This window comes from Oncorhynchus gorbuscha, linkage group LG16 (genome assembly GCF_021184085.1).
Source record: "Oncorhynchus gorbuscha isolate QuinsamMale2020 ecotype Even-year linkage group LG16, OgorEven_v1.0, whole genome shotgun sequence".
Lineage (NCBI taxonomy): Eukaryota > Metazoa > Chordata > Actinopteri > Salmoniformes > Salmonidae > Oncorhynchus > Oncorhynchus gorbuscha.
The window spans coordinates 67,621,473-67,636,188 of record NC_060188.1 but is presented as its reverse complement, the minus strand read 5'-3'; the positions used below and the strand labels follow the sequence as shown (position 1 = coordinate 67,636,188).

General features: G+C 43.5%; 1 protein-coding gene across 4 annotated transcripts in view; it reads left to right on the top strand.

Annotated features, from left to right (window-relative positions):
* LOC124000086 (connector enhancer of kinase suppressor of ras 2-like) overlaps positions 1-14,716 on the top strand; it is a 42,937-nt gene that overhangs the window by 19,277 nt on the left and 8,944 nt on the right. For 2 of the 4 annotated variants that reach the window (XM_046306211.1, XM_046306209.1), the window contains exons 7-20: positions 1,679-1,738; positions 1,923-1,991; positions 2,174-2,320; positions 4,897-5,030; positions 5,303-5,508; positions 6,222-6,311; positions 9,693-9,874; positions 10,021-10,069; positions 10,225-10,400; positions 10,569-10,642; positions 10,897-10,968; positions 11,221-11,288; positions 11,440-11,543; positions 11,730-12,222. In XM_046306211.1, coding sequence (XP_046162167.1) covers positions 1,679-1,738; positions 1,923-1,991; positions 2,174-2,320; positions 4,897-5,030; positions 5,303-5,508; positions 6,222-6,311; positions 9,693-9,874; positions 10,021-10,069; positions 10,225-10,400; positions 10,569-10,642; positions 10,897-10,968; positions 11,221-11,288; positions 11,440-11,543; positions 11,730-12,222 — 1,924 coding nt within the window. Of the gene's footprint in view, positions 1-1,678; positions 1,739-1,922; positions 1,992-2,173; positions 2,321-4,896; positions 5,031-5,302; positions 5,509-6,221; positions 6,312-9,692; positions 9,875-10,020; positions 10,070-10,221; positions 10,401-10,568; positions 10,643-10,896; positions 10,969-11,220; positions 11,289-11,439; positions 11,544-11,729; positions 12,223-14,716 lie in introns of all 4 variants that reach the window. The other 2 variants (XM_046306210.1, XM_046306208.1) reach the window with 1 other exon arrangement.

Here is a 14,716-nt window from a genome sequence, read left to right as displayed (position 1 = left end):
AAGGAATTGTCCGTAGAGCTCCGAGACAGGATTGTGTCAAGGCACATATCTGGGGAAGGGTACCAACACATTTCTGCAGCATTGAAGGTCCCCAAGAACACAGTGGCCTTCATCATTCTTAAATGGAAGAAGTTTGGAACCACCAAGATTGAGCTGGCCGCCTGGCCAAACTGAGCCATCGGGGGAGAAGGGCATTGGCCAGGGAGCTGACCAAGAACCCAATGGCCACTCTGACAGAGCTCCAGAGTTCCTCTGTGGAGATGGGAGAACCTTCCAGAGGGACAACCATCTCTGCAGCACTCTACCAATCAGGCCTTTATTCCAGACGGAAGCCACACCTCAGTAAAAGGCTCATGACAGCCCGCTTGGAGTTTGCCAAAAGGCACCTAAAGGACTCAGACTATGAGAAACAAGATTCTCAGGTCTGATGAAACCAAGATTGAACTCTTTGATCTGAATGCCAAGCGTCACATCTGGAGGAAACCTGGCATTATCCCTAAGGTGTAGCATGGTGGTGGTAGCATCATGCTGTGGAGATGTTTTTCAGCAGCATGGACTGGGAGACTAGTCAGGATCGAGGGAAAGATGAATGGAGTGAAGTACAGAGATCATTGATGAAAACCTGCTCCAGAGCACTGAGGACCTCAGACTGGGGCATAAGTTCACCTTCCAACAGGACAATGACCCTAAGCACACAGCCAAGACGACACAGGAGTGGCTTCTGGACAATTCTCTGAATGTTCTTGAGTGGTCCAGCCAGATTGGGGAATTTAACCTGATCGAACATCTCTGGAGAAACCTGAAAATAGCTGTGTAAATAGCTGTGTAAATAGCTGTGCCAACCTAACAGAGCAAGAAGAATGTGAGAAACTCCCCAAAAACAGGTATGCCAAGCTTGTAGCGTCATACCCAAAGTACTGAGTAAAGAGTTTGAATATTTATGTAAATGTGATATTTCTGTTGTTTTTTTCAATTTTAAAAAGCTGTTTTTGCTTTGTTATTATGGAGTATTGTGGGTAGATTGATGGGGGGGACAATTTAATCCATTTTAGAATAAGGCTGTAAGGTAACAAAATGTGGAAAAAGTGAAGGCGTCTGAATACTTTCCGAGTACACTGTATTTACTTAGTAGATTTCTCCTGTACAATATATGGACATAAACTGTTATCTAAAACCTCCATGTTTGCTCTGACTTGCACTTAGATATGACTGTCCTGCTTGGGGCTGTAAGCTCCCACCCCCACACACACACATATGCACAGGCCACACAGAGGGCCACAGAGCTTTTCACATACAGTACAGTCAATATAACCTGAACAGAGGAGTGGGCCGAATGGGACAAAAATAAACCTCTTACTCTCATCTCACTCAGACGGAAATGCACTGAGAGTGTGTGTGTGTGTGTGTGTGTTTGTGTGTGTGTGTGTGTGTCTGTGTGTCTATTTGTTATGCACTTACAGCCCATCAAAGGGCAGGCTTGAGCATTTTAGTACGTTTGTCTGTTTGCCTCTACGATTGACAGGGACCGATTGAATATTTACGATATGGATTTACGGAGATGTTATATGTTTCTTTTAAACTGAATTCATTTCTGTGTCTGTGTTTGTTATGTACTGCATATGGATGTATGAACTTGTCAGGATATGGCTGTAAGCTACCTCTCTCTGTCTCTCTATAGGGCATGTACATCAAATCCACATATGACGGCCTGCATGTCATCACTGGAACTACAGAGGGAGTGAGTAAATCTTCAACATGGTCAGTCAGGGCTATGAAGCCATTTGGCATGTAGATCATTCTCCTATGATACAGACGGAGAAGTGTCACTCATGGTTGTGTCACAGTGAATCCCATTAATGACAGTGAACAGCATCAGGCCAATCTGTTTTTATAGCTGTGTGATGTGTCTTCCTCTCCATAAGTCTCTGGCTGACCGCTGTAAGAAAATCCACGCAGGCGATGAAGTCATCCAGGTCAATCATCAGACAGTGGTGTGTCTCTCTCTCTCTTCTTACCTTATATTATCTCTCTGCCCATCCCCTTTATCTTATTCTCATACATCTACATACTGGAAAATGACTACCCTATGATTACTACTATGCTTGTGTGAAAGGTTGCCCCATGTGTTTTTCATTGTGTGTTTGTGTGTGTGTTTGTTGGCGTGTGGCGCTAGGTGGGCTGGCAGTTGAAGAACTTGGTCAATTCTTTGCGCGGGGATCCCGGGGGTGTTATGCTGACTCTTAAGAAGCGCCCACAGAGTACACTCACATCCACCCCAGCACTACTGAAGAACATGAGATGGAAACCCTTAGCCCTGCAAGTATGACAATACTTTCAACCTCCACACAACTGATGAATGTGTTTGTTTTTTGTTGTTGTTTTTTTCCACCTTTATTTAACCAGGTAGGCTAGTTGAGAACACCTTTATTTAACCAGGTAGGCTAGTTGAGAACACCTTTATTTAACCAGGTAGGCTAGTTGAGAACACCTTTATTTAACCAGGTAGGCTAGTTGAGAACACCTTTATTTAACCAGGTAGGCTAGTTGAGAACACCTTTATTTAACCAGGTAGGCTAGTTGAGAACACCTTTATTTAACCAGGTAGGCTAGTTGAGAACACCTTTATTTAACCAGGTAGGCTAGTTGAGAACACCTTTATTTAACCAGGTAGGCTAGTTGAGAACACCTTTATTTAACCAGGTAGGCTAGTTGAGAACACCTTTATTTAACCAGGTAGGCTAGTTGAGAACACCTTTATTTAACCAGGTAGGCTAGTTGAGAACACCTTTATTTAACCAGGTAGGCTAGTTGAGAACACCTTTATTTAACCAGGTAGGCTAGTTGAGAACACCTTTATTTAACCAGGTAGGCTAGTTGAGAACACCTTTATTTAACCAGGTAGGCTAGTTGAGAACACCTTTATTTAACCAGGTAGGCTAGTTGAGAACACCTTTATTTAACCAGGTAGGCTAGTTGAGAACACCTTTATTTAACCAGGTAGGCTAGTTGAGAACACCTTTATTTAACCAGGTAGGCTAGTTGAGAACACCTTTATTTAACCAGGTAGGCTAGTTGAGAACACCTTTATTTAACCAGGTAGGCTAGTTGAGAACACCTTTATTTAACCAGGTAGGCTAGTTGAGAACACCTTTATTTAACCAGGTAGGCTAGTTGAGAACACCTTTATTTAACCAGGTAGGCTAGTTGAGAACACCTTTATTTAACCAGGTAGGCTAGTTGAGAACACCTTTATTTAACCAGGTAGGCTAGTTGAGAACACCTTTATTTAACCAGGTAGGCTAGTTGAGAACACCTTTATTTAACCAGGTAGGCTAGTTGAGAACACCTTTATTTAACCAGGTAGGCTAGTTGAGAATAAGTTCTCATTTACAACTGCGACCGGGCCAAGATAAAGCCAAGCAGTTCGACACATACAACAACACAGAGTTACACATGGAACAAACAAACATACAGTAAATAATACAGTAGAAAAAAATATATATACAGTGTGTGCAAATGAGGTAAGTTAAGGTAGGTAAGGCAATAAAATAGGCCATAGTGGCGAGGTAATTACGATATAGCAATTAAACACTGGAGTGATAGATGTGCAGAAGATGAATGTGCAAGTAGATATACTGGGGTGCAAAGGAGCAAAATAAATAAATACAGTATGGGGATGAGGTAGATGGATCGGCTATTTACAGATGGGCTATGTACAGGTGCAATGATCTGTGAGCTGCTCTGACAGCTGGTGCTTGAAGTTAGTGAGGGAGATAAGAGTCTCCAGCTTCAGTGATTTTTGCAGTTCGTTTCAGTCATTGGCAGCAGAGAACTGGAAGGAAAGGCGGCCAAAGAGGAATTGGCTTTGGGGGTGACCAGTGAAATATACCTGCTGGAGCGCATGCTGTGGGTGGGTGCTGTTATGGTGACCAGTGAGCTAAGATAAGGCGGGGCTTTACCTAGCAAAGACTTGTAGATGACCTGGAGCCAGTGGGTTTGGCGACGAGTATGAAGCGAGGGCCAGCCAACGAGAACATACAGGTCGCAGTGGTGGGTAGTGTATGTGTGGCCGAATCTGAAATAACACACTATTCCCTTTATAGTGCTTACTTTATAGTATATATGGAATAGGGTGGCATTTAGTGAGAGGTGATTTATGTACAGTATCCCTCTATCTTATCAGTAGATTCATGACTGAGATGGTGTGTGAACTTTTGCATGTGTATAGTATGTGACTGTCTGTGCATTGTGTCGGTGAGTATGCAATCAGGAGAGTGAACTGTATGTTGGTGGGTCTCGGTAAAGCAGTGAGTTTTTGTTACTGTGTCTGTCTGTGTGTCATATTCTGCCCCAAAATGTTGTGTAATATAGGTGTTATATCTGAACTGGTGCATGGAGGAAGCGTGTGTGTGAGGGGCATATGTGACTTCATCCCTGCCCCCCCTCTGAGTCCCATGCTGGGCTAAGTGCTGTTTTCCTCCCTCCCCCTGGGGCCCTGACCAACTGGAGCGCATCAGAGCTCTGCCACCTCCTGATCCCCCCCATCTTACCCACCTCCCCCTCCCCTTTTCCTTTACCTCTTCTCTGCTACCTCTCTTCTCCTCTCCTTACCTTCCTCTCCCTCTTGTTTCATCATGCATCCAGATTCAGTTATTGTCTTATGCTTTGAATTTATAGTTCATCAAATGCAAAGGATCAAATATATGTTCCATTCCCTAACCCTGCCTCTAGCCATTCTCCAACTGAGAAACAAAGAATTTCCACATATTGAAGCTCTAATGGTTTGATTAAGCGTAGTCTTAAACTGTTATCGAGACTACACATCACTGCAGTATGTCAGAAAACTAACCCCCCCCCTCTCCCCCTTCTCCCCCCTCTTTATCTCTCTCCTCATAGCCCATCATCCCTCAGAGCCCCAGCAGCAGTGTGGCCACGCCCACCAGTACCCTGAGCACCCCGTCCAGGAGAGACAGCTGTGCCCTGCAGGACCTCTTCATCCCCCCGGCCCCTGATGAACCATACACCCCCAGGTACACAAACAAGCTGCCTCACTATGACATACTGTATGCCTTACCTTAGGGATTACAGTGTAGTCACTGTTCATATGTTGTGAGTAAGCTAACTGCAGTGAAATATTGTACAATGGTTTTACCTGTGTAATTACGATAGTCTGTGTATTTAGTCAGTTTGTTCCCTTTTGAGGGGTGATATATGTGCCTTATAGTATATGAGTTTGTTTAGGTTTACCTCTGCAGTCGATGCTCCATAGGCAAACAGACTCTCTCCATGATCTGTGCTGCAGAGATGACAAGGGGAATCTACCAGGTGACGATGACCTCCAAGCTGAAGTCCCGGTAGCCAAGGGCTCTGAGTCCCCCAACTCCTTCCTGGACCAGGAGTGTCGCCGACGTTTTCCTCTGGTGGAGGAGGATGCTGTTCTCTACTGCTACGAGTACGACCAGAACCATGGACCTCCACCTGCCCGCAGGGACAGCACCCCCACTTATGGTATGACCCAGTCCAAGCCTGCATATTTGTATGAGGGATGTCAGCCCCCTACATACTGTATGGTAAGATCAAGTCCAAGCCTGTGTGTTTGTATGAGGGATGTCAATCCCCCACATATGGCATTAACCTAGTCCAAGAATGTGTGTTTGGATGTGGGATGTCAATCCCCCACATATGGCATTAACCCAGTCCAAGGCTATGTGTTTGGATGTGGGATGTCAATCCCCCAGATATGGCATTAACCCAGTCCAAGGCTATGTGTTTGGATGTGGGATGTCAATCCCCCAGATATGGCATTAACCCAGTCCAAGAATGTGTGTTTGGATGTGGGATGTCAATCCCCCAGATATGGCATTAACCTAGTCCAAGAATGTGTGTTTGGATGTGGGATGTCAATCCCCCAGATATGGCATTAACCCAGTCCAAGAATGTGTGTTTGGATGTGGGATGTCAATCTCCCACATATGGTATGACCCAGTCCAAGAATGTGTGTTTGGATGTGGGATGTCAATCTCCCACATATGGTATGACCCAGTCCAAGAATGTGTGTTTGGATGTGGGATGCCTGTGGTGCACTTGTTCCTATGCAATCCTTTATGAGTTTGTAATGTTAGTGTTTGTGTCACTTTGGTGTTAATATAGGCTGTTTGTAGCTCTTTGATGTTCCTGGGTAGGTCTGTAATGTTGTATGTTATGTGGTCTGTGTGCTCCAGGCAGGCTTAGGCCCATCTCCATGCCAGTGGAATATAACTGGGTGGGAGACTATGAAGACTCGGCCAAGCTGAAAAGAGAGAGCAGGAGAGGTGAGTGGGAGGCTGGGATGGAGAGAGAGAGAGGGAGAGATAAAGAGAGAGGGGAGACAGAAAGAGAGAGATAAAGCAGCAGAGGTGAGTGGGTGGATATCACTCATAATTGGGCCAGGGACGGGTTTTCTACCTCCCCATCTCAGATGTCTTAGCCAAGGGACCAGGAGGCTGAGCAGCCATGTGAGGCAGGGCTCAGTGCATGATAGATATGATACTGAATTAGCTATCCTCCTCTTTATCTGTCCCTCTTTTCCTGTATCTTCTTTCTGTGTATCTCAATTAGTCCTTCCTGCTCTCTCTCTCTCTTCCTCTCTCACCTCTTTCTCTCTGTCTCTTTCTCTGCTTTTGGGTCTTGAAGGTACTGTATGTCGTTTCCTTGGCAACTGTAGCCAGGATCTTCCCAAGATTCGTGCCTTTCATTGGTTGCTGCCAAGCCCAGTGGCAAACAGAGTAGGAAGAGAGCGAATGGCCTTGTTTCAGTCTGAGAGGCAGACATTGTGGTGTTATGTTTGTGCTTCCTGAAGGGGGTGGTGGCAGTCAGTCTATTGTTCCTGTGGGCTTTTCAGCATCAGTGAGGGTGCTATATTTATCTGCCTTTTTGGCAAGAGGCAGTATCTTTGACATATTGAATTTCTTCCTGAATGCAACATTTATTTCTATTTTTGAGGGAAATGCCATGCAGATATCAAAATAATGACAGTCCTTTAGGAATGGCTATGTTGTTTCAGTGCAGTAATGGAGTTTGAGTGAAGTATAGATATTGGTCTGAATGACAAGGCAGAGTAAAGCCTTAGAGCCCTAAAGTCGAATGCCTGGACACACCACAGGACTACACAAAACATCAATTACACTTCCCTAAAACATAAATCACAAAACTTGCTCATAAGTCAGATGGAGGACATTCGTCAATGGGCCTTGCTCCAGTCTTAAGGCCCTAATGCTCACAAGTCACACAACTGTCCACTTTCATCCAAGCAATCATTACACAATCTCGAGAATTGGATTTTGACTTGGCTTGTTTTTCCGCTCTTGTTTAAGTTTGCATTAAACCTCTTAAGGATCGGACCCTTCAGCTCAATTTCTGCCCAAAATGACATACCCAGGACCTTTAGCATGGATATGCAAATTATTGATACTATTTGACAGGAAACACTTTGAAGTTTGTGGAGATGTGAAATTAATGTAGGAGAATATAAAACATTAGATCTGGTAAAAGATAAAACAAACAAAAAAGCATGCATTCTTTATTTTTATTTTTGTTGCATCATCTTTGAAATGCAAAAGAAAGGCCATACATTGACATAGTAAGCTGGGTGTAATTTAGATGTTTCCCACAAAAGGGCAGCAGTGTGTGTGCAAAGTTTCAGACTGATACATTGAAGAATGAGAGATCTACATAATATTTTGTATCAAGTCTCCCAGGTGTCCCGAGTTTGCCCAAATGTACCCAAGTGGCCAAATTGGGAACATACAAAAATGCTATGGTAATAAAATTTACACACTCCCAGGAATGTCATACATGATGGATCATTAGCTTCCATACATAAAAGGTACTAACCTTCACACCTCTAGATTGCCGGGCGGGGTTAGGGTGTGTAGCGAGACACAGCAAGGGGTCAGACTGGAGGATTCAGGTCCTATGTTTGAATGAGTGGGGGATGGAGGAGTCTCTAACACTATTGAGGATTTTTAAAAATCAGTTAGAACTCAAGATTACCATTACTTATTTTATTTAACCTTTATTTTAGTAGGGGGTTAGCACGACATCAATACATCAAATACACAACACAAACACTACCGGTCAAAAGCTTTGCCTTGATAACAGCTTTGCACACTCTTGGCATTCTCTTAACCAGCTTCATGAGGTAGTCACCTGGAATACATTTCAATTAACACCTCCAGGCTGTGTAAGGGCTATTTTACAAAGAAGGAGAGTGATGGAGTGCTGCATCAGATGACCTGGCATCCACAATCCCCCTGACCTCAACCAAATTGAGATGGTTTGGGATGTGTTATGGGTTATTTCACAGTTGTGATGTCTTCACTGTTATTCTACAATGTAGAAAATAATACAAATAAAGAAAAACCCTTGAATGAGTAAGTGTTCTAAAAATGTTGACCGGTAGTGTATCTATATGGATATTACATAGAGTATGGGGAACACAATCACTTTAATGAAATATGAGGACCAATAGCCTATAAAACAGTCAAAAGCCACAGCCACAGCATGTCATAGCCAACATAACATACACAGACTATACTAATATATTGTATGCCTTAGGTCTATATATTATATATACTGTACATATATAGAAATCAAAGACAAATATCTTAAAAGAATATGCATCCATTTAAACAACTGGATTAGCACGAGAAGAAAAAAAGTATTTTACTTACAGATATAAAAGTAACGTTACCTTCTCCTTCCAGTCTTTCTTGCTCGCAGGACTCCTCTTGTCACTCTCACAGTAAATTTCTGCAATAATATCATCCAAATGTGTATACTTGAAGTTCGATTTAGCATTTATACTCTTAGCAGCCATGTTGTACTTTTTCAGTTTTCAGAAAACTTTGTGGATTTTCAATGGGGAATGAATTGTGTTGCGCGCAGCCATAGGACAATGGCCATTAGTCCTACAAAGGGCCATCACATACTCATGTAAAGCATAATGATGGCTGTCCTTCATGGGCTAATTAACATGTTGTGTAGCCAATACGTAATGTAAAATGATTAACACTTTTTGGGTTGCCTTCTAGAGTGTCTGAGGATTGCACAGAAACCAAACTTGACCGGGTGAAACAAGGTTTAGCCGGTTAGATTTCATAGATTGTTTTGTTGCAAGTTGAAAGAGTTGGAATTCATGCAAAACGCTGTATAAAACATGGATCGTGTTAGGATATAAAAATAGATTTTATCAAACAAAACTATGCTACATTTCGTCTCTGGTACCCTCAGGATAACAAATCAGAGCAAGATTACTGAATGTAAGTACATTATATACCATCAGAGGTGAATGTATCAAACCAGTTGCCTTGATAAAAGTGTTATGTTGTGCACTATCCTCAAACAATAGCATGGTATTTTTTAGCTGTAATAGCTACTGTAAATTGTACACTGTGGTTAGATTAACAACATTTAAGCTTTCTGACCATATAAGACATGTCTATGCCCCGGAAAGTTGGCTTTTGTTTACAATGCCATTCAAGTCAAATATTGAGTAGCAACTGTCCCGATTTCGGGACACTGATCCAGTAGAGGTTTTAAGTTACAGCGCAGTTAATATTCAGTAGGTAGAAATAATGTACACATTGTAGGTCTATAGAATCAAATGGCATTAGACAAAGTGATAGAATTGCTGGCCTTTCCTGCTCCCATAGAAAACTCCTTGCTGCACTATGTGAGTCAGAGTGAGGACAAGGCCATGCCAGAGGAGTACCTGACAGGACGCAGCAGGAAGAAGAGTGACAAAAGCAGCCCTGCCCACTACGCCCTCCACCCAGCCCTCCAGATGGAGGTCTCCATGTCCACATCCAGCTCTGACTCTGCCTCCCTCTACCATGTAAGTCCCATTGGTCCCAGACCCCTGAGACAACACTGGCTTATACAGTTTGTTGTAATTATGGTAAGTTATTTTGAGGACTGATAACAGTGGAGACGGATCAATGTGTATTGCTATCTTTCAATTTCATTTGTGTTATTTTGTAGATGTTTGAACGATCCTCGCTGCTCTCAAGGTCTAAGAAGAAAAGTAAAGGTGAGTTATTCAAAACCTACAGTTAATACCCTATGTACAGTCTCAAATATGCAGTACATACACCTCCTGTAGATACATAAATGTATGCTGACGCAGATCACCCAATACAGTCCCTTCATTGCTACCCATCTTCTCCTCTCTCCTCACTTCAGTAGGTGGCTCTCTGTCCTCCATCAGTAAGAGGCGTATCTCCTGTAAGGACCTGGGGCGTGGGGACTGTGAGGGCTGGCTGTGGAAGAAGAAGGATGCTAAAAGTTATTTCTCCCAGAAGTGGAAAAAGTACTGGTTCATCCTGAAAGATACCTGCCTGTACTGGTACATGAATGAGGAGGTGAGTGTGTGAGTGACACTGACACTGACAGACTTGCTGATTTGTAGTACTGTGGCTTCCTGTCCTGATTATCTAATCTAAAATGTGAGCCATCCCTTTATATTTTTTGTATGTGTCAGAAAATTAATGGATGTCAGAACAATATATGATATTGTGTCCCCCCCCCAGGATGAAAAGGCAGAGGGCTTTGTCAGTCTCCCTGAATTCAAGATTGATCGTGCATCTGAGTGCCGTAGGAAGTAGTGAGTACATGTATTTGTGTTTGTATACCGATTCATTCATATTTGAGTCTTGGGGTCTGTTTGTCTCTGTGAACCCCAACATGTGTTTGTTTGAATATGTTGAGAACATGTGTGTGTGTGTCTTTAAATGCAAGATATGTTTATGGGTGTCTTGTGTCTCTATGCACAGTACAGAATATGCAGTCTGTGTATGTGCCCCAGGATATTTACAGTATGGTGGAATCTGTCCTTAACATCATGTTTCTGTGTTCCAGTGCTTTCAAGGCTTGCCATCCAAAGATCAAGAGTTTCTACTTTGCAGCAGACAATGTGGATGACATGAATAGGTGAGAGTCACTGTCAGTGATGATTACTGTAGCTGACACAGAGCTGAGATATGAGAGGGGGAGACAGGAAGAGACAAGGAGGTGAGACAGACTGACAGAAACCTGGAAAGTCTAGGAAAATAGGGCTAGGCAAATGACCAGGTGAGCTGATGTGAGATGCAAAAACAACAGGGAATAACAGAATGGTATGTGGTGTGTGAGATCTGGAATGGTGTGTAGCTGTCACGTTTCATTAGTGTTGTTTCCTCACAGGTGGCTGAGTCGTTTGACCATGGCAGTGGCAGGTTACTCGGAGCAGGAGAGGATCCGGCAGGACCAGGGTGAGAATACATGAATACACATTAATAAAGCTGGCAATAATAAAGGACAATAGCTACTTTGTTTGCCCTACTTTAGAAAATCCCCCCCACATTGTCTCTTTCTGATGGTGGCGTGTCCTCTTTTCTGCTTCTTCCTTGCCATTGTCACCAGACTACTGGAGTGAAAGTGATCATGAGGACACGGAGATGCCGTCAACCATACCCAAACAGGACAGCCCTCCACCCCCCTACGACAGCTACCCCAGGCCCCCCTCGGCAAGTTAATCTCTCTTTAAAAAGTTAGACAACAACTCTGTGCGTAGTTTTAATATGTTATTTACATTATTTTTACAATGCCATTATATACCTCTCTAGCTGTGTCTCTTCCTTTTTTTATCATTCTGGTATTTATATTAATAACCGTTACAATGCCATTACACCTCTCTGTCTGGTTCTCTTTAGGTGTCCCAGATGAGTCCATACCTGGAGCCCAAACACGGCCGCCTCTCCTCTGAATCCTTCCAGTCACACTCCTCTCATGAGGAGTTCCACCCCGAGCCACAGGAGGGCAGCAGCGGGAGCGGCTCCCCTGGTCAGAAGTCTTCCAGTCAACGGCGTTCGTGGCAGGACTTGATTGAGACTCCCCTGGGCAGCACGGGGCTCCACTACCTGCAGACCCTGCCCCTGGAGGAGGCCCTGCTGCGTTCCCCTGGAGGAGGTGGACTTTCTGTGGAGTACCGCCGCCAGTCAACCCTCCCTGCTCAGCGCAGCCTGATGCAGGAGCACTATGGCCCACTACCCCTGCAACTCAGCCCCAGTGTCCCTGTAGAGGCTGGGGGGAAACCCCGTAGCTTCACCCTTCCCCGAGACAGTGGGCTCCATGCCATACTCTCAGCCTCGGCCAGCGCCTCTGACCACACGGACCACCACCGCTACCAGCTGGCCAGAGACACAGGTGAGACATTACTGAGACATGACTGAGACACAGGACAAAGAGATGTGACAACCACGATGACACCATGAAATGGAGAGACATGATACTGTGAGGCAGAGAAGAAAGAGATTTGACAACAACCTCACTCTCACTCTTTCTGCCACATTCTAGGATATAACTTGATGGGTATAAATAGTTGAATACACAGTCTGTGTCACAAACTTTGCTGATTGTCTGAAATTTAGACCAGCCCCATCCCCCATCCCTATAGACCTCCAGGACACTATTCTAAAGTGAAGTGAAATCTTAGTGTCCTAATTGACACTAATTCATTCTGGCAGCCCAACCCCCTCCACAATGTCTTACAGGCACACACACACGCACAATGAAAAACACATAGGGCGACCTTTCACACAAGCATAGTAGTAATCATAGGGTAGTCATTTTCCAGTATGTAGATGTATGAGAATAAGATAAAGGGGATGGGCAGAGAGATAATATAAGGTAAGAAGAGAGAGAGAGACACACCACTGTCTGATGCAGGTCGTCATATGTGGATTTGATGTACATGCCCTATAGAGAGACAGAGAGAGGTAGCTTACAGCCATATCCTGACAAGTTCATACATCCATATGCAGTACATAACAAACACAGACACAGAAATTAATTCCGTTTAAAAGATACATATAACATCTGCCTAAGGGGACTTTTTTTCTGTCCTAATTTCTCTACTGCTCTCTCTGTAGACTATATCTAACACAAAACATGCAGCAAACACTGCATGATACACTTCAAGAGGCACAGATTTACAACTGACCCCCGAAACACATAGCAAGTCTCACAAATGGACAACATAGTATGACAACCACCAGACACAAAACTTTTGGGTCTGTTTGAATCCACAAAGCTTGCCAGATTACTTAACATAAAATAAGAGCTATGTGACATTAGCACCATAAGAGGGCACTATACAGTGTATTCGGGAAAGTATTCAGACCCCTTCACTTTTTCCACATTGTTACGTTACAGCCTTATTCTAAAATTAATTTCATCGTTTTTTTCTCATCAATCCACACAATACCCCATAATGACGAAGCAAAAACTAAAATACTACATTCAGACCCTTTAACTCAGTACTTTGTTGAAGCACCTTCGGCAGCGATTACAGCCTTGAGTCTTCTTGGGTATGGCGCTACAAGCTTGGCACACCTGTCTTTTGGGAGTTTCTCCCATTCTTCTCTGCAGATCCTCTCAAGCTCTGTCAGGTTGGATGGGGAGCGTCGCTGCACAGCTATTTTTAGGTCTCTGCAGAGATGGTGGCTCCAGAGTTCCTCTGTGGAGATGGGAGAACCTTCCAGAAGGACAACCATCTCTGCAGCACTCCACCAATCGGGCCTTTATTTAACTAGGCAAGTGAGTTATGAACAAATTCTTATTTACAATGACGGCCTACCAAAAGACAAAATGCCTCCTGTGGGGATCGGGGCTGGGATGAATTTTTTTTTATTATAAAAAAAATATAGGACAAAACACACATCATGACAAGAGAGACAACACATAAACAGAGACTTAAGAGGAAAAACAGCATGGCAGCAACACATGACAGCACAGCATTGTAGCAACACAACATGACAACAACATGGTAGCAACACAACATGGCAGCAGCACAAAACATGGTACAAACATTATTGGGCACAGACAACAGCACAAATGGCAAGAAGGTAGAGACAACAACACATCATGCAAAGCAGCACAACTGTCAGTAAGAGTGTCCACGATTGAGTCTTTGATTTTTTATTTTTTTAAACCTTTATTTAACCAGGTAGGCTAGTTGAGAACAAGTTCTCATTTGCAACTGCGACCTGGCCAAGATAAAGCATAGCAGTGTGAACAGACAACACAGAGTTACACATGGAGTAAACAATTAACAAGTCAATAACACAGTATAAAAAAAGAGTCTATATACATTGTGTGCAAAAGGCATGAGGAGGTAGGTGAATAATTACAATTTTGCAGATTAACACTGGAGTGATAAATGATCAGATGGTCATGTACAGGTAGAGATATTGGTGTGCAAAATAGCAGAAAATTAAATAAATATAAAGAGTATGGGGATGAGGTAGGTAAAATTGGGTGGGCTATTTACCGATAGACTATGTACAGCTGCAGCGATCGGTTAGCTGCTCAGATAGCAGATGTTTGAAGTTGGTGAGGGAGATAAAAGTCTCCAACTTCAGCGATTTTTTTTTTCTCAATTCGTTCAATGAAGAGATTGAGAAAACTGTCCGGTTTGAATGTTTGTTGCATCTCGTTCCAGTCGCTAGCTGCAGCGAACTGAAAGGAAGAGCAACCCAGGGATGTGTATGCTTTGGGGACCTTTAACAGAATGTGACTGGCAGAACGGGCATTGTATGTGGAGGATGAGGGCTGCAGTAGACATCTCAGATAGCGGGGAGTGAGGCCTAAGAGGGTTTTATAAATAAGCATCAACCAGTGGGTCTTGCGACGGGTATAC